Genomic DNA, 20,623 nt, shown 5'->3' with positions numbered 1-20,623 from the left:
TGGCGGAGTAGACTTGATGGGCCAAATGGCCTAATTCTTTTCCTATCACTTATGATCATAAACCCTAATGCCATAAGCTAGGGTGCTGTCCGATTCACCTCTACCCCATTGCGAACATTGGCCTTTCTCTATAGAACTGGTGCTCTACAACAAGACTGAGAACTGAGAACAATATTCTGCACTCAGTATCTTCCCCCTTGCTCAATCTATTGTACTTGAGTTTGCCTTGATTGTATTTGAAGAGTTCCGACCTGAAATGTCACCCATTCATTTTCTCCGAAGACGCTGTTTGACCCGCTGAGTTACTCCAGCACTTTGTGTCTATCTATAGTATTATCTGAAGGTAGACCAAAATGCTGGAGTAACTCAGTGGGACAGGCAGCATCTCTGGAGAGAAGGAATGGGTGACGTTTCGAGTCAAGACACTTCTTCAGACGCTATCTGATTTGATTGGATAGCACGCATAAGAAAGTGTTTACATTACCTGTGACAATGATAAACCTAAACAACATAAAGACCATCAAAAGGCAGAGAAAGCAGGTTGATCACTAACAATCATTAAAGATACATAATATATATTATTAGTAGGTCCCTCTCGGTCATGACTGACCATGGATGATGTATCCTGGTCGGATACAAGCTTGGGCGATGTCATATGGAGGACAGGCTGTTGCCCATGCAGCACCACCCCCACCCTCCACGTCACTGATCGATCCAAAGGAACAGCAGGACCGTTACAGTTGCCTTCGCAGGAGTTGCCAGAGCGAGGATGTAGACAACGACAAACTACCTTAGGGGCCCCGACTCCGGATTTTCTTAAGGTTTACTCCTGGAGCCTTTTTCATGACTGGATATGGCCACAAGGCAGCGGAGGTTTTAAATCAGAGTTTTCCTTCTCCGAGATGGACTGCCTTCCCAGGGTGACGAGCGTCTACCTTCCCGTGCAGGTCCATAGCACCTGCCCACTGCCCAAATATATTATTATTATATTATAGTATTATTAGATTATATATATATTGATATCATTATATTATTATTATATTATAAAGTATGATTATGATTTTATATATATATATTTATTTTATTATACTGTCATATTAGATTTTATATATATATATATATTATTATATATATATATATTAATAGATATATATATAAAATATGTGATATATTTATGTATATAGTATATAATATATAAAAGAGATATTACACACACAAAGGGGTAGAGGCAGAGAGATGTTAATATATATATAATATATATATATCTAATAATACATATAATAATATATATAATAATAGATATATACATATAAATATATATATAATCTTATAATAATATAATTATATTATATATATAATCTAATGGTAATAATATAATAATATCAATATATATATATAGTCCCACCTGCCTGCACTCATATATAACCCTATATCCCTATCATATATATATCCAATATATATTTATATGATATAATAACCTGCCTACCACTTCCACTGGAAGCTCATCTACATAATAGTAAAAAGTTATCATATTACCCCTAAATTCTGTTTGATGACAGCGTTATATCTAATAATACAAAATTATATACATACTATAACTACCTTTCCCAGCCAAGTATCAATATACTCCTTTTTAGTATCAAGATCTGAGAGATCTCAGCTGCCTGGTCCATTCCTGCATTCAGTTTATGATGACAATGCCCATTGAAATCCCAAATCTGCAATAAAGAAATATAACTTGAATGAGTTAAATAAATTGCATGATGTGGACTTATTACCTGATGCTTTGAAATGTAACAAAGGTGCTCTTTTGTGAAATTACTTTGGCTTCGATGGTCCAATTGAATTTACAGAAAAGATATGGAGACTTTGGATCGGGTGCAGAGGGAGTTAACTAGAATGATGCCCAGATTAGGGGGACATTAGCAACAGGGAAAGTTTAGACAGACATGGATTGTTTTCTCTAGAATGCCGGAGGTTGCCGGAAGTACATAAAATTATGGAAGCATATAGATAGATAGGGTCGACAACAGAACCTTTCTCCCAGAGCGGAAATATCAAATACACAGTGGCGCAGCGGTAGAGTCAATCCTTGCAGTGCCGGAGACCCGGGTTCGATCCAGTCTATGGGTGCTGTCGGTACAGTGTTACATTCTCCCTGTGGCCGCGTGGGTTTTCTCTGGGTGCTCCAGTTTCCTCCCACATTCTACAGATGTGCAGGTTTGTGGGTTAAATTACCTCTGTAAATTCTCCCTGGTGTGCAGGGTCGAACAGGTGTATGGGTGATCGTTGATTGACATGGGCTTGGTGGGATGAAGGGCCTGTTTCCACTCTGTATCTCCAAACTAAACTAAACAAGATTGTACAGCTTTAAGGTGAGCGAGGCAAAGTTTAGATTAGTTTAGTTCGGAGACACAGCGCGGAAACGGGCCCTTCGGCCCATCAAGTCCATGCCGACCAGCAATCTTAAAATCTTAAAATGACTTAAGACTTTTGCCTTCCATCACAGTGAGGAGGTGCCTGGTGAACTCACTGTGGTGGATGTTAATTTGTGTTTATTGTGTGTTTCTGTCATTTTGTACTGTATGTATGACTGCAAGGCAACAAAATTTCGTTCAGACCGCAGGTCTGAATGACAATAAAGGCTACTTTGACTTTGACAATCCCCGTACACCAGCCCTATTCTACACACTAGGGACAATGTACAATCTTTACCGGAGCCAATTAACCTACACACCTGCACGTCTTTGGAGTGTAGGATAGACCGCAGCACCCGGTGAAAACCCAAGCATGGGGAGAACATGCAAACTGTGTACAGACAGCACCTGTAGTCTGGATCGAACCTGGGTCTCTGGCGCCGTGAAGGAGGAACGCTACCGCTGCACCACCCACTGTGTATTTGATGTTCCCACAATGGGGGAAAAAGGTTCTGATTGTTGACTGTATCAATAAAGTTACGTACTTCAGTCAGGTCTCGTCACAACCCTCGGCTTTCAGGAGAAAACAATCCCATCAATGGCACTGCATTACCGTGCTGCTCCAGGAGGTATACAGGGCAATACTCACCTTCACTGTTCCGTCAACACTTGCAGTGAATAATCTCGTTTCAGTGTCGTTCAGGGCCATCGTTGTGATCTCAGAATTGCCGTGACACCTGGTAAATTGTTTTAGTTTTTGACCAGTTTCTATCATCCAGATAATTACTGTCGATCCAACGTCCGAGCTGATCACCTGCAAAGAAAGAACAATATTCACAATGCGTATTTAATTAAACCACCAAGGATGAACTTGCAAGTGAAGGATATTAAAAATTAGCATCTATGGAGCGAAGAAATTAGGCAACGTATCGGGCCGAAACCCTTCCTCAGACGTCTGTCGCACCCGCTGAGTTTCTCCAGCATTTTTGTCTACCTTCGATTTTCCAGCATCTGCAGTTCCTTCTTGAAGATATTAAAAATTATATTAGTTAAAAATTACCTCTCAGTTAAAAATTATAAACGAGGTAAAGCAAGGTAAATTAGAAAGTGCTCTTCCAGCGAATGCCAAAGTGCATTTTAAAAAGCTGCTGACTGCAAAAGGATTGTGAACGATAACAGTTAAAGAGGTAAAGAGTTTCTTCCCAGCTGTTATCAGACAACTGAATCATCCTACCACAACCAGAGAGTAGTCCTGAACTACTATCTACCTCATTGGTGACCCTTGGACTATCCTTGATCGGATTTCCTGGCTTTACCTTGCACTAAACGTTATTCCCTTATCGTGTATCTATATGTGATCATGTTTTGTCTTTCCGTTGACTGGTTCGCATGCAACTAAAGCTTTTCACTGTATTGTGTTCAGATTAATGGCACCGACAATTGCACATCTCCGTGCGAAAAATGTTTTCCTCATCTCGGTCCTAAAAGGTTTCCCCCTTATCCTTAAACTGTGAACAAGGGGTCACAGTTTAAGGATAAGGGGGAAACCTTTTAGGACCGAGATGAGGAAAACATTTTTCACACGGAGAGTGGTGAATCTCTGGAATTCTCTGCCACAGAAGGTAGTTGAAGCCAGTTCATTGGCTATATTTAAGAGGGAGTTAGATGTGGCCCTTGTGGCTAAAGGGATCAGGGGGTATGGAGAGAAGGCAGGTACAGGATACTGAGTTGGATGATCAGCCATGATCATATTGAATGGCGGTGAAGGCTCGAAGGGCCGAATGGCCTACTCCTGCACCTATTTTCTATGCTTTCTATGTTTATATACTCCAGTTCTATCCTACACACTTGGAACAAACAGGAGGATGCTGTCTGTTGAGTCTTTATTTTTAACTGTATGTGTTTGGATGCGAGAAGACAAATTGGCTACAATGAAGGGACGATGCATCCCTCTTGTGTTCCTAGCAAACAATTGATCTATCATGGAACCATCCTGCCTGAGGTCATTTGTTGCTAGCTCTGATTTCTCCTGGTCTTTTCTTGCTTCCAGTCCCCCCCCCCTCCCCACCCCTATAATCAGTCTGGAGAAGGGTCTCGACCCGAGACGTCACCCATTCCGTCTCTCCAGAGACGCTGCCTGACCTGCTGAGTTACTCCAGCATTTTGTGCTTATCTCCGGTGTAAACAAGCATCTGCAGTTCCTTCCTACTCGCTGGTGGCATGGTGGCGCAGTGGTAGAGTTGCTGCGCTTACAGTGCCAGAGACCCAGGTTCGATCCTGGGTGCGGGTGGTTGTGTGTTCGGAGTTTTATGTTCTTCCCATGACCTGTATGGGTTTTCTCTTAAAAATTCAGTTTCCACCCAAAACGTACAGGTTTGTAGGTTAATCGGCTTGGTATAAATGAAAAAATTGCCCCTAGTGTGTGTAGGATAGTGTTATTGCTGGTCGGTGCAGACTCGGAAGGCTGAAGGCCCAACTAAACTAAATCATGAAGTGGTTAAACTAAAAACATACTGCCGGACCCTCATGCCCGTTACTCCAGCACTTTAATTTAGTTTAGAGATACAGTTTAGAGATACAGCACGGAAACAGGACCTTCGGCCCACCGGGTCCGCGCCAACCAGCGATCCCCGCACATTAACACCATCCTACACCCACTTGGGATAATTTTTACATTTACCAGGCCAATTAATCTACAAATCTTTGGAGTGCGGGAGGAAACTGAAGATCTCGGAGAAAACCCACGTAGGTCACGGGGAGAACGTACAAACTCCGCACAGACAGTACCCGTAATCAGGATCGAACCCGGGTCTCCGGCGCTGCGTTCGCTGTAAGGCAGCAACTCTACCGCTGCGCCACCGTGACTTTGAGTCTATCCAAATAATCTTGTGCTATCCTATATTTTCACTCACCTGCTTGAAGTGAGAATTATAAAGTACACAGGTAACCGGTTTCTCATGACTCGTTAGGCAATTGCCAACTTCTTGTTTCATTTCCAACAAGGTCAACTGGCTGTTGAAAGTGGTGAACAGGTGACCCAGAAGTTCATTGAAATACAGAATTGTTTGGAATTCCAGAGGCTTTGGAAAAATCCCAGCAAGTCGCTGGACACAAAGCTGATGGTGCATGTCCCAAATTCGTAAAATCTGCAACGGTTTAAAATGATTATTCTAAATGTGGCATAACATTGATAACGATGTTTAATTTTCATCTTATGTTTAGCTCAGAGATACAGCACGGAAACAGGCCCTTCGCCCCATCGAGTTTGTGTCGACCAGCGATCATCGCTCACTAATACTATCCAACACGCACTTGGGACAATTTACAATGATACCAAAGCCAATTAACCTGCACAGCTGTACGTCTTTGGAGTGTGGGAGGAAACCGGAGCACGGGATCGAACCCGGGTCTCTGGCGCTGTGAGGCCGCAACTGTTCTGCCTTGCCACCATGTCTAATGGTTAAACATAAATTGTATGAATATAGAGAGTGGCACACACTTTTGCCACGCTAATTCTCACTTCAAATAGACTATGGAACAGCATCCCTCTTCCCATCAGAACTGCCTTCTCCATCAACTCTTTTAAGACTTAAAACTTATTTCTACTCACAAGTGTTTCTTGAGGTCCTCTGAGGGAGCGCTGTATGTATGTATGTATCATTGATCTATGTACCACTGTATGAAGCACGTTAGTACCGGCACTAATGTACAGCACTTTGGTCAACGAGAGGTGCTTTTAAATATGCTATAGAAATAACATTGACTTGACTTGAAATTCAGAGACCTCAAATCAATCGCAACCTTAGCTTAAGAGCAGCGCAGCGGCGCAGCGGCAGAGTTGCTTCCTTACAGCATCAGAGACCCGGGTTCGATCCTGACTACAGGTGATATCTGTACGGAGTTTGCACGTTCTCCCTGTGACAACAGCATGGGTTATCTCGAGGTGCTCTGGCTTCCTCCCACATTCCAAAGACGTACAGACTTGTAGGTTAATTAGCTTCGGGAAAATTTGTAAATTGTATCTAGAGTGTCTAGGATAGTGTTAGTGTACGGGGTGATCGCTGGTCACCACGGACTCGTGCCTGTTTCCACACCGAGTCTCTAAAGTCTAAAAAGAGGTACAGGCGTTAAATCCATTTCTGTAAATGTCTGTAGTGGGTAGGCTAGAACTAGTGTATGGGCAATCACTGGTCGGCACGGACTCGGTGGGCCGAAGAGCCTGTTTCTGCGCTGTATCTTTAAAGTTAAAGTCTATATTTGTGAAAATACCAAAAGAAAATGACTCTCACCTTGTCCTTTGAAAAACTAAAGAGTTGTTTTCGTGAGATACTAAATTGTACAGTGAGGACACTGGCTTGGTGACCACGCAAAATGCCAGTGGGTCTAGACTTGAGGTAGGGGTTCCAGAGGTAGATATGATGGTCTGCAGCAGCAGAAGCTAACAGGGAAAAGACCATATTTATCACAAGAAATAATGTCTATAATGAAAACACAGAAACAGAGAAAATAGGTGCAGGAGTCGGCCATTCAGCCCTTCAAGCCAGCACCGTCATTCAATATGATCGTGGCTGATCATCCAAAATCAGTACCCCGTTCCTGCTTTCTCCCCATATCCCCTGATTACATTAGCCCTAAAGGCTAAATCTAACTCTAAGGCTGCCGTGTCCTGCAGATGGATTGAGCTGCTCCGTGCATCACGCCCTTTGACCCGATGACCTGACGTGCAACCCCCCCCTATCTGATTCTTGTAACCATTGCAGCAAATTCACATCTTAACTTCATTCTTGAGCTCTTACTCATTAGAATGTAATCAGCCCAGACATCTTGGAGAAGTTTCCCCCATTCTAACCAAGGTCACTGTGCCAACCAAATAGAGCTGAGTTCAGAGATACTATGTGGAAACAGGCCCTTCGCCCTCAGAGTCCACGCCGACCGCTGATCACGCGCACACTAGTTCTACGCTATTCCACTTTTGCATTCTACACACTTGGGGCAACTTACAGAAGCCAATTCACCTACAAATCTGCATATCTTCGGAGTGTGGGAGGAAACCGGAGCACCCGGAGAAAACCCACGTACAAACTCTGTACAGAGAGCACAGCGCCCCTAGTCAGGATCGAACCCGGCTCTGCAGCGCTGTAAGGCAGAAACTACCAGCAAATGCAACATTGAAATTCACCGAAGTCAGCCCCACCGACAACCTTTGACAGGCCCATAAAACACAAACTCACTTACCAATTAAGTTGAGTCCAGGATGGTAATCAAATGCATTAACACCCTCAGTAACATGGAAAGCAGTGACTTTGAGTGTTGTCGTTCCTTTTTCTTTCCAGCCCAAGACTATTGTGTTGATGTCAGTGGTAGCGCAAGAAATGAAAGCTTCCAAATTGGAAAAGTAACTCACTGGAGAACAAAAAGCAATCAAGGTTTAGTGTTGGATGCATTTAGTATAGGTAGGAATGTCTAATGATTAGAACTAGATTGTACCAGGTCAACTGCATTATAGTTTGTTTAATTTGCTTTAAATTCATGTGATAGGAGGAGAATGAGGCCATTTGACCCACCAAGTCCACTCCACCATTCAATCATGGCGGATCTATCTCTCCCACCTAACCCCATTCTCTTGCATTCTCCCCATAACCCCCGACAACCGTACTAATTGAAGGAAACAACTGTCCTGGCATTTCTCCATAGAAATGAGAAAAATGTCAGGAATTAGCTAAATTGTCTTGTAATCTTTGATACTTTGAAAAAATAATTTTCTGTATTTGGAGGAGCCAGGTGAGCAGGGGTGATGGACTAGCCGATAACCGTTTAGAAATGTGGATTGGAAAGGTTTGGAGTTTAGAGGAAAGTTTCAGAATGAATAGGAATGTTTTAAAATGGAGAGGCGAGTTTTTGAATGGATAGGAAAAGTTTCTAGTGGATGGGAAAGGTTTAGAAGGATATGGGCCAAACGTGGGCAGATGGGACGAGCGTTGATGGGACATGTTGGTCGGCATTGGCAATTTGGACCAAAGGGCCTGTTTCCATTTTGTATGACTGTAAATAGACCTACACTGCCAAAACCCACGCGGTCACAGGGAGAACCTACAGACAGTGTACAGATAACACCCGGAGTCAGGATTGAACCCAGGTCTCTGGCACTGTAAGGCAGCAGCTCTATCGCTGCGCCACCATGCTGCCCTGGTGGTGGTGATGGGCCACCTTTGTGAATGGCTGCGGTCCTCCTGCTGACGACCCCCCACAGCGTCTTAGTTTAGTTCAGAGATACAGCATGGAAACAGGCTCTTCGGCCCATCGAGTCGATGCCGACCAGCGATCACCCGTACACTGGTTCTATGCTACACCCTTTGGGACAATTTGCAGAAGCCAATTAACTTACAAACCTGAGACGTCTTTGGAGTGTGGGAGGGAACCAGAGCAGCCGGAGAAAACCCACATGATCACAGGGAGAACGTGCGAACTCCGTACAAACAGCACTTGTAGTCAGTATCGTACCCTAGGCTAGTGTACGGGGTGATCACTAGTCTGAATGGACTCGGTGAGCTGAAGGGCCTGCTTCTGTTCTGTACATCTGAAGTCTAAAGTATAGAAGCTGCTTAATTGTGCTGTTACATGGAAGGTGAACACGCAAGCACTATGAATATACATTCTTACATACTCTCGTCAGGATATTCATACGACATGCCCAATTGCAGTTTGTACCCACCACAGCAAATCTGCCCCAATGTACCTTGCCTGACCCATTCTTTACTATGGCCCTTGTGGTTCAATGTGAAGCAACACTTGTGAGTTCCTCTGAGCAGCTCCAGCCAGCTGATAGCGACGGTCGTCTCCTGCTCCTCTGTAGAAGTGACAGGTCTCTCAAAGAGAGAAATTAAAGCTGAAGTAAAACAAATAGCATTGACCTGCAAGAGGGGAAAACAAATCCATTTCAGGCACATATTATGAAAGGAGAACAGCGTAGGAATGTAATGGTGCGTGACCAACACAACTGGAGCAATGGTTTTCGGTGTAAACCAGCATCCGCAGTTCCTTACTACATATTATCAGAGGATCAATGTTGAAGTTAAACCAGTTGTCCCATAGATCAGCCAAACAACCTCCTGACACTATTTTAATCACGGAATCGTAACTTGCAGCCACACACAAGAATCCGCCATCTTAATTTGGAGCCACGAGGCACAAGATGGCGGCACGGTCAATCACCGCCTCCTCAATCCATGAATATGTAAAAATCTACCTGTGATATTTGGAAAACAAAAGCACAAAAAATGCAAGTCGTATACTTAACCTTGGTGATTAGTTTGGGTGTCAGGAGTTATGGGGAGAAGGCAGAAGAATGGGGTTAGCAGGGAGAGATCGATAAGCCATAATTGAATGGTGGCATAGACTTGATGGGCTGAATGCCCTAATTCTGCTCCTATCACCTATGACCTTATGAATCAGGCTGTCTCGCTGCTTATTGTCTTAAAAATTAAAACCAGTTGAAAGATAGTCCTGGATTCGATGAAAATATATGTTTTAAGGTAGTTTGTTTAAGAAGGAACTGCAGATGCTGGAAAATCAAAGGTAGACAAAAATGCTGGAGAAACTCAGAGGGTGAGACAACATCTATGGAGCGAAGGAAATAGGCAACGTTTCGGGTCGAAACCCTTCTTCGGACTGATGTGAGGGTGGGGGAGGGCGGGAAGAAGAAAGGAAGAGGTGGAGCCAGTGGGCTGAGGGAGAGCTGAGAAGGGGAGGAGAAAGTAGGGACTACCTGAAATTAGAGAAGTCAATGTTCATACCGCTGGGGTGCAAACTGCCCAAGCGAAATATGAGGTGCTGCTCCTCCAATTTACGGTGGTCCTCACTCTGGCCATGGAGGAGGCCCAAGATGGAAAGGTTGGATTCGGAATGGGAGGGGGAGTTGAAGTGCTGAGCCACCGGGAGATCAGGTTGGTTATTGCGAACCGAGCAGAGGTGTTCGGCGAAACGATCGCCAAGCCTACGCTTGGTCCCACCGATGTAGAGCAGCTGACATCAAGAGCAGCAGATGCAATAGATGAGGTTGGAGGAGGGGCAGGTGAACCTCTGCCACATCTGGAAAGACTGCTTGGGTCCTTGAATGGAGTCGAGTATCAGCTCTTCAAGCAATTTATGTGCCTGACATTTTTGATTTAAAAATTAGATATCATAGATTTTACTGGTTCGATTTTGCATCTTGACTGAAAAATGAAGTTGGTGGATAGCAAAAAATAAATTACAGAAGGGTAGATTACAGAAGTAAATGAATCGGCAGCAGAAATCCTAAATCAACAGGAACCAGAACAAAATGGTAGTGAAAACTGATTCAGGAAATTCAGCCAGAGATGCTAGCAGCGTGTTACTCAAGCACCTTCTGTCTTCATTGGGCGACACGGTGGCGCAGCGATAGAGTTGCTGCCTTACAGCGCCAGTGACCCGGGTTCGAACCTGACTATGGGTGCTGTCTGTGTGGAGTTTGTCTGTTCTCCCTGTGACCACGTGGGTTTTCTCCGGGTGCTCCGGTTTCCTCCCACACTCCCACAAAGACGTCCAGGTTTATTGGTTAATTGGCCTCGGTAAAGATTGTAAATTGCCCCTAGTGTGTGTGTGGGATCGTGCGAGTGTACGGGGTGATCGATGATCAGCGAGGATTCAGTGGGCTGAAAGGCCTTTTTCCTCTGCTCTATCTCCAAACTAAAACAAAAGGTTCATTTGAAAGATCACCCAGAAATGAACAAGTGTCAATTTAAGACATTTTTGCCATTTAATTTTGCATTAGTTTAATGTTATTGTAGCAGTGGCTATTTTGAATTAGTGAAAGCAAGGGGGGCCCATAATTAGCTAATTATAAACAAAATCATCTTTTAAAACAATGAACTATATTACACAGTTGTAAGACTATGGTTAAAATGCCCAAGTTACAGTGATAAGTGATTAGTGATAAGTGATTTACCTCACCAGAAACATCTCCAAAGGTGAGAATGGCTTCATTTCCATCTTCTGGGTTGTACCAATAATGCATACAAATCAGAATATGGCATAAGCCATGGAGTTTATACTGCCAGGAAAATTCTTCTTTGGAATTTGGATCGTAGAAGCAAATCTCCTTACTGGTAAATGCAACAGCTATCTTAAAGGAAAAGAATATGAAACGGCTTTAATTTGTAACGTGTGACAAAGTTTCAAATCAAAGCATTGCAATGTACAATCGGGCAGCTAACAACTCAACAGAATGAACAATGAATTCTCTAAATTTAGATATCTAATGGGCCTATCCCAATTAGGCGATTTTTTAGGCAACTACAGGCGACTAGTTTGTCACCGGTGGTTGCCGGGTGTAGTTTCCTCAGTCGTGCAAAATGTCGTAGCGTCTTTCTGGTCGGCGCTAAATTTTCAACATGTTGAAAATTGTTTTGCCAATGAGCGTAGCTTGACCTCCTGACGTAGGTGCTGTCGTAGGTTGTCGCCAGGATGATAGTCGCCGGCAGTTGCCAAAAAAATCGCCAAGTGGGACAGGCCCATCTCCTTTACCCATCCCTCCCCCCCCCAATTGGATGCGGACCCATTTCGAACCATAATCCCACCCCCCCCCCATGTACCTCCCCCTGCTTTCGCATCTCTTGCCTCTTTACTCCACCTCTCCTCATCCCACAACCTTTTGTCTTTTCATTTCTGGCTTTTGTTATCCGCCCATTTTCCAATCAAATCTCCCTCACCTGTATCCACCTATCACTGTGCCCCGCCCCCTGCGTCTCGTCCAGCTTTCTCCCCCCTACTACAATCTGTCTGAAGAAGGGTTCCGACCTGAAACCACACCTATCCATGTCCTCCAGAGATGCTGCCTGATCCGCTGAGTTACTCCAGCAATTTGTGCCTTCTCTGGAAACCAGCATCTGTGGTACCTTGTGTCCAGAATAATGTAACAACTGGAACTAATGTAAATTTATTGTTGATGTAAAGAAGGAACTGGATGTACACTGGACGTAAATGTTTCTCAATTGTCGATAAACATTTGATGTGCAGTAACTACTAATATTTCAGCAAAGACAATTGATCAATGCTGATTGATTGATTGATTAGAATGGGTGCCATGGGTTATGGGGAGAAGGCAGGAGAATGGGATTCGGAGGCGGAGATCAACCATGATTGAATGGACAAGTGGACTCGATGGGCCGAATGGCCTAATTCTACTTTTATAACTTGTGAACTTGAGAATATTCATAGGACATGTTAAAAAGCTGTTTGAAACATAGAAACGTAGAAAATAAGTGCGGGGGCAGGCCATTCAGCCCTTCGAGCCAGCACCGCCATTCAAAATGATCATGGTCGATCATCCAAAATCAGTATCCCATTCCTGCCTTTTCCCCCATATCCCTTGATTCCGTTTGCCACAAGTGCTACAGTAAATCTAACTCTCTCTTGAAAACTTTGGGTCCTCAATCACTTCTGCTCTGTTCCTTGTGATAAAAAGACTAGATAGAATTCATTGTTTAAGAAGGAGCTGCAGATGCTGGAAAATTCGAAGGTAGATAAAAATGCTGGAGAAACTCAGTGGGTGAGTGACGTTTCGGGTTGAGACCCTTCTTCAAGAAGGGTTTGAATAAGGGTCTCGACCTAAAACGTCACCTTTTCCTTTGCTCCATAGATGCTGCCTCACCTGCTGAGTTTCTCCAGCAATTTTCTCCACCTTAGATAGAATTCATTAGCCTTTTTAATTTTCTTTGTCTCCAGAAGTATGTCAGAAGCTAAATCCTACCTTGTTTACATTAGCCATGAAGATCATACTCGTTACCCAAAGGTCCCGCAACCTCACGGAGTCGGTGGCGACTCGTAATGTTTTCTGCAGCTTCAGGTTTTCCCCCCAAACGCTCATCCACCCATCTTTGCTGATACTGAGGTAACGGTGAGAGTTGGTCAGGTGGACTATACTTTGTATGGGCTCCTTGTGATGCGATGGAAGGTACACGATATCTCCCCACTGGGGGACGACCGATGTCTTCACACGCTCTTCTTTCTCATAATGACCCAACAGCATGAAGGTCGTAACTTTGTCCCAGTCAACAAAGCCATCTCTGGTCACGTCGATTCGGTCAAACAGGTCACCATATTCCTCTTCAGCGCCACATCCAAGGGCTGTGACCAACCTGTCGATGAAGGCCTTCCTATTAACTGGCACAAACGCTTTTAAACCTGGTGGCTAACAGAGGAAAGAGCATATACTGTAAGTACAGTCCCCTCTACTCTCTTCCCCCCTCCTCCCCTCTCTCTCTCTCCCCCTCCTCTCTTCCCCCCCCCCCCCCCCCCCCCCCCCCCCCCCCCCCCCCCCCACTCCCATCATCTCCCTCCCTCGCCCTGTGTGTGTGGGGGGTGGTTAGTGTGTGTATGAAGCCACAGCACCCACCCCCCACTATTGGGGGAACAGACCCAGTGGGTCCTCACTTTGTCCAGGATACATTAATTATTACAGAGGGTGTCAGGGGTTTATGAGCGGCACGGTGGTGCAGTGGTGGAGTTGCTGCCTAACTACGGGTGCTGTCTGTATGGAGTTTGTACGATGTCCACGCGACCTGCGTGGGTTTTCGCCGAGATCTTCGGTTTCCTCCCACACTCCAAAGACGTACAGGTATGTAGGTTAATTGGCTTGGTGTATGTGTAAATTGTCATACCCTAGTGGGTATAGGATAGTCTTAATGTGCGGGGTTCGCTGGTTGGCGTGGGCCCGGTAACCCTGTTTCCGCCCTGTATCTCTAAACTAAATGGGATTGAGAGGGAAAGATAGATCAGCCATGATTGAATGGCGGAGTAGACCGGATGGGCCGATTGGCTCACTTCTGCTCCGATGTCTTATGTATCTGGAATGGGGTAACCACAGAAACCTATGAAAGCTAAAGATACCATTTTAAAAGGTAGTTGGACAAAATATGAATAGGGAAGGGTTTAAAGGGATATGGAACAATGCAGAATGGGAATCTCCCAATAGGCCAATTTGGTCGGCATGGACAAGGTGGGCCGAAGGGCCTGTTTCCATGCAGTAGAGCTCTCTATGGTTCCCATGCTCCCATTAACACACCAAGGCTCTGGTTCTCATCCTCCCCTCAGTACACAGGGGTGTCAATGGGGGTACAATGAAGATTTAATTGTCACATGTGCAACCCACAAATGCATAATGAAATTCCTTCTGTACAAACAGTCCTGTGTACTGCCAATGCCGACTTCTAAACAGTCCTTCCATAGGTCATAAGTGATAGGAGTAGAATTAGGCCATTCAGCCCATCAAGTCTCCTCCACCATTCAATCAAGGCTGATCTATCTCTCCCTCCTAACCCCATTCTCCTGCCTTCTCCCCATAACCTCTGACACCCGCACTAATCAACTTTAAGCTCCCTTCCAGATAATTTTTTTTTTAAATTAAGATGTCATATAAACCTACCATGAGCACATCCTGCAACCTCATTATATCCTCCACGGTGAGCTGGTTTTCCAGCTTCTCCAGAGTTTTTTTTGACATTCCCATTTCGCTGGGACTTGAATCAAGTGTTCTGAATCCACGGACATTTGCTGATTTCTCCGACTCTTCCAGCGAGTGAGAGGACATTCTTCAAAGACTTTGATCAACAGCCTGGCCACAAAAAAGCAGAGAGCAGCAAATTCTCATGACAAAGGTTAGTACGGGTGTCAGCTGTAATGGGGAGAAGGCAGGAGAATGGGGTTAGGAGGGGAGGTAGATTAGCCATGACGATGGGCCGAATGGCCTAATTCTGCTCCTTTAACTTCTGAACTCCTGAACTACATTTGTGACGTTGGCCGAACATTTAAAAAATATGTTTAAATATTATTTTTCTTACTACATGAAGTCATTTTGGCACCAATGCCAATTTTGCCAGATCCTGTAATACTAGTTAACTTTGTGACTTGCAAGCAAGTCCCATTCAACGGTTCAATGGTTCAATACAGATCAGTGAGATTATTGCGTACACGAGTCCAATCCTCGGTTACGTACATAATGCATAGACACAGCCCCTATGCAAGTGTCGCCATGGTTTTGGTGCCATTTTCAAAGTCCCAGCTGCAGATTTTCACTGTACAAGCTTTTCACTGCACCTCGGTACAAGTGACAATAAACCAAACTCACTAAGCTGGCCATAAAGGTCCGTTGTAGTCATCACCTCCAATTGACAATGGAAGATGTTTGTACGTTCTCCATGTGACCGCGTGGGTTTTCTCCGGGTGCTCCGGTTTCCTCCCACATTCCTAAGACGTGCAGGTTTTTGTAGGTGAATTGTTTTCTGTAAATTGGCCGTAATGTGTAGGATGTAACACTGGGATAACAGAGAACCAGTGCACAGGTTACTAATGGTCTGTGTGGAACTACATCCTACCTCTGTCCTGCCCCATTGAATACAGAATATTCTCACATTGTATCATTTTATTCTAAAGCCTCTCTATGAATAGACCACAAAGCATCGTCTCCTTTAATATCATGTTTTCACACCTTACCCTTCCATATCTCTCCCTCTCCCCTGAATCTCAGTCTGAAAAAAGGTCTCCACCTGAAACATCCCCATTCCTTCTCTCCAGAGACGCTGCCTGCCCCGCTGAGGTACTCCAGCATTTTGTATCCACCTTCGGTTTAAACCAGCATCTGCAGTTCCTTCCGACACATGAACAGGTGATGTTAGGTTCGGGACCCTTCTTCACACTGATTGTAGAGGGGAAGAGAAAGGTGGATTAGAGGAGAGGGGGGGGGGGGGGGGGGGGACAAAGTCAGTCTCTGATCTCTTTTAGTTTAATCTCAAACTGTTAGTTCAACCCACCCTACAACCCAAACTACCCCCAAACCACACGCCAATTTCTAAGGTGCACCTAATCGGATTTAGCACCAGGTGGCGAATAAAAGGGTCTATCTAAACTGCGGATGAAAATGCCAAAACATTCAGGAGAAACCACCGTCAAACTTTGTCCAGGATCTCGGAAAGATGTTTGTGGACGTGATTTGGGAAAGAGGAATCGAATCTGATGCTACGCCTGCCGAGATCACACTTTAGCAGATAATATACGAGCATTAAAATATATATTGACTGCAGCTTACTTACCGGGTAAAAACACTGCAGCAGGGAGAGGGGAATTGATGAGACGCGAGTGCGTGGAGTTGCAATAACCCTGCCCTGTGTATCTGCTGTAACCCGGCAACACGGCGACGTTTCAATCCAGGATCCCGGCCAAACGCAGAGAGAGAGGGGTGGAACAATAATCCAGGAGATAAGACACAAAGGTGGGAGTAACTCAGCGGGTCAGGCAGCATCTCTGGAGGAAAAGCAATTGGGTTCTGAAATAAGAGATCTGTATAAATAGGTGCTGGCTCCGACCTTGGAATTACCCTGCCACTGGTGCAGAGCGCTCACTGAAGCAGCCCACCTAGCATTTATTTCAATGGTAGACAAAAATGCTGGAGAAACTCAGCGGGTGAGGCAGCATCTATGGAGCGAAGGAAATAGGCAACGTTTCGGGCCGAAACCCTTCTTCAGTCTGATGCTGCCGCACCCGCTGAGTTTCTCCAGCACTTTTGTCTACCTTCAATTTTCCAGCATCTGCAGTTCCTTCTTGAGCATATATTTCAATGCTTGGTACAGTTTAGATAAGACACAAGGTGCTGGAGTAACTCAGCGGATCGGCCAGCATCGCTGGAGAACATGGAGAGGTGGTGTTTCGGGTCGAGACCCTTCTACAGACTTGAAAGTAGAGGGGAGGGAACTGAGGGTAGGGGAAAAAAAGCCACAACTAATCAGATGACCAAGGGTGGAGCCCACAATGGTTCATTGTTGGCTGGCTGCGGGAGAGGTGATAACAAGGGATGCAAGGATGTGAACAGTGGAACTAGTAGGATGACTAGGGTGGGGGAGGGGAGAAGAGAGAGAATGCAGGAGTCACTGGAAATTAGAGAAATCAACGTTCATACTGCTGGGGTGTAAGCTGCCCAAGTGAAATATGAGGTGCTGTTCCTCCAATATGCATGTGGCCTCACTCTGACAGTGGAGGAGACCTAGGACAGAAAGGTCACACTGCTTTTAGTTTAGTTTAGAGATACAGCACGGGAACAGGCCCTTTGGCCCACCGAATCCGTGCTGACCAGCGATCACCGCTCATTAAAACTATCCCACGCACACTAGGGATATTTATACCAAACCAATTAACCTACAAACTTGTACGGCTTTGGAGCGTGGGAGGAGACCGAAGATCTCGGAGAAAACCCACGCAGGTCACGGGGAGAGAACGTACAAACTCCGTACGGACAAGCACCCGTAGTCAGGATCAAACCCAGGACTCTGGCGCTGTGAGGTTGCAACTCTACCGCTGCGCCACCGTGCTCTCCATCTCTACGATTTAGTTTAGTTTTGTGTGCTGTCTAAGTGCAAAATGGGGTTTGCGCATTCTCCCCGTGAGCACGTGAGTTTCCCCCCCACATCCCCAAAACATGCAGGTTTATAGTTGAATCAGTCTCAGTAAACTTCTACATTGTCCCTCATGTGCAAGGTAATGTTAGTGTACGGGGTGACAGGGCTGAAATTCCAACGTAGTATATTACTTTATTATCGTCACATGTGCCAAGAAAAGCCTTTGTTTCCCTGCCACGCACCAACATCAGCGTTTTGGAGGAAACCAACATTACCAGCATCACCACCACAATAATGCAGCACCAACTTCGATAGACAGCCCATGTCATCCGCATGTTCAACACACGTCCCCCTAAACAAATCCTGTACTCTCAATTGAAGGAAGGTCGGCGAGCAAAAGAAACGCTTCAAGGACAACGTCAAGAACAGTGAAGAAATTCCGCATCACATGGAGCAACTGGGAGCACATTGCATTGGACAGGCGCTGCACGTCATGAAATGGAACTACGCCGTGTTGCAGAGACAAAGCGACAGCACCGTAAGGAGAGTGAAGGGGGCTCGACGACTACCAATCACCGCCCGTCTCCACTGCCCACGTTGCACCAAGGTGTGTGGATCACGGATCGGCCTCTACAGACATCTGCAGACCCACAAGTAGACGACCCTATGGAGAGGAGAGTCATACTCGTTTCGAGTGACCGCCAATGATTCATCTCAATCAGATCACACGATACACAAGTACAATTCAAGTTATATACAAGTATAACATGCAGTGCATAGAGAAAATAATGGCAGAGTGAAGAATATATGTTTACAGCATTGCAGTTCCAGATCGGCACAGTGGCACAGCGGTAGAGTTACTGACTTACAGCACCCGGGTTCGATCCCAACTATGGGTGCTGTGTGTATGGAGTTTGCACGTTCTCCCCGTGACTGCCCGGGTTTTCTCAGAGACGTTCAGTTTCCTCCCACACTCCAAAGTGTACAAGTTTGTAGGTTAAATGGCTTGGTATAAAAGTAAAATTGGCCCCAGTGTGTTTGAATGTACGGAGATCGCTTGCCGGTGCGGACTCGGTGGGCTGAGGAGAATCTCCACGCTGTATCTTTAAACTAAACTAAGAGAAAAAGACCAATGTACACAATAGGTAGGTTGGAAGATCAGGACTACATTGTAGGAAGACCAGTCAGTAATCTGTTAACAGAGGGCAAGGAGCTATAGGTAAGAACACTGCAAATTCTGAAACAAAGAATACTGGAAACACAGCAAGTCAGGTAGTATCTATAGAAAGTATTCAGTCAACTTTCTAGGTCAAAGACACTTTGTCAATTCAGGGAGAAAAAGTAAGTTATGAGTTGAAGACAAGAAACTGCAGATGCTGGAAACTGGAGCAAAACAGTGCTTGGGGAACTATGTTGATTTGATTGTCACCTGTACCAAGGTACAGGGAAAAGCGGAGACTACACGATTACAATCGAGCCATCCACAGTGTACAGATACACCATCAAGGGAATAACATTTGGTGCAAGATAAAGTCTAGTAAAGTCCAATCAAAAATAGTTTGAGGGTTTCTATTCAGAGATACCGCGCAGAAGCAGGCCCATCGGCCCACCGAGTTCTAGCCGACCAGCGATCCCACGCACGCTAACACTATCCTACACACATTCGGGATCATTTACAATTATACCGTAACCAAATAATCTACAAACTTGTTAGTCTTTGGAGCAGCGTTTCTCAGTCTATTTACCCTTGTGGAACCCTTGAAATAATGTTCCCAGAGAAAACCCACCCAGTCACGGGGAGAACGTACAAACTCCGTACAGACAGCACCCATAGTCAGGATCAAACCCAGGTCTCTGGCGCTGTGAGGCAGTAGTTCTACTGCTGTGCCACCGTGCCGCCCTTGCAGTTAGTCCAGTACTGCGTCTCTCTTTTGTCTGCAGTTCTTTGTTTCTCATGTTGCTCCAACATGGGTCTTGGAATAGTGGAGGAAGCCAGAGTCAGAAAGGTGAGAGTGGAGGCGAGGTGGGGAACGACAGCAGCAAGCAACTGGAAACAGACTTCCTGCTTCCTGCAGATTGAAAGCAGGTGCTCTGCACAGGAATCAGCCCCACCTACGTCTGGTTTCTCCCAACATATTCGGGGGAAAAAAACAAATGCATTATTGAAAATACTGGAAATATTGAAAAACAAGACTGAAAATAAAATAAAAGTGACATATAACTGAGCATTCCAGCGGCTGTCACAATTAGATATTTTATTTAAATTGCAAGTCAGTTTTTAACAGAGCAATATGTGTAGAAGTTGGAAAAAAAACAGGCTTAAATGCAACCGTGTGTCAACGCTGGATGAGTGGTTTCGAACACAAGCAAATTATTTCTTTTCAGCTCTGATGTATCCATCCGGGGCGCTCCTGACTTGCCGCTTGCGCTCACATATTGTGGAACAAGCCAATAATGACTGCACTCGAAAGATTCCCCAATAAAAGGCCCTGATGTGAAGCAAGCCTTTGTGCAACTTGTGCAAACTCTTGGGCAGAACAAAGTCCCCCTGTCTGTTGCCTGGACTTTATTAGCAGAACTAGCAGACCAAACTATAGTAATTAAACTATATATAAACTATAAATATCAAAACTATAAATAGAGCTCTAGGGGCTAGTGGAGTCAAGGGATATGGGGAGAAGGCAGGCACGGGTTATTGATAGGGGACGATCAGCCATGATCACAATGTATGGCAGTGCTGGCTCGAAGGGCCGAATGGCCTCCTCTTGCACCTATTTTCTATGTTTCTAAACGGCTGAGAAT

General features: G+C 45.0%; 1 protein-coding gene across 1 annotated transcript in view; it reads right to left on the bottom strand.

Annotated features, from left to right (window-relative positions):
• The window catches only part of LOC129703164 (WD repeat-containing protein 49-like), a 31,400-nt gene extending 16,365 nt beyond the window's left edge, over window positions 1–15,035 (bottom strand). The window contains exons 1-9 of the mRNA XM_055645331.1: window positions 14,860–15,035; window positions 13,186–13,626; window positions 11,383–11,559; window positions 9,154–9,328; window positions 7,653–7,820; window positions 6,707–6,855; window positions 5,330–5,563; window positions 3,067–3,231; window positions 1,603–1,718 (exon numbers count right to left, since the gene is read on the bottom strand). Of these exons, the coding sequence (XP_055501306.1) occupies window positions 1,603–1,718; window positions 3,067–3,231; window positions 5,330–5,563; window positions 6,707–6,855; window positions 7,653–7,820; window positions 9,154–9,328; window positions 11,383–11,559; window positions 13,186–13,626; window positions 14,860–15,024 (1,790 nt within the window). The 5' untranslated portion in view covers window positions 15,025–15,035. The remainder of the gene's footprint in view (window positions 1–1,602; window positions 1,719–3,066; window positions 3,232–5,329; window positions 5,564–6,706; window positions 6,856–7,652; window positions 7,821–9,153; window positions 9,329–11,382; window positions 11,560–13,185; window positions 13,627–14,859) is intronic.
• Window positions 15,036–20,623: the final 5,588 nt, after the last annotated feature.

The sequence above is a fragment of the Leucoraja erinacea genome, chromosome 14 (assembly GCF_028641065.1).
Source record: "Leucoraja erinacea ecotype New England chromosome 14, Leri_hhj_1, whole genome shotgun sequence".
NCBI classification, from domain to species: Eukaryota; Metazoa; Chordata; class Chondrichthyes; order Rajiformes; family Rajidae; genus Leucoraja; species Leucoraja erinaceus.
Note: the sequence above shows the minus strand (reverse complement) of the source record. Positions and strands in the feature narration are given on the sequence as shown.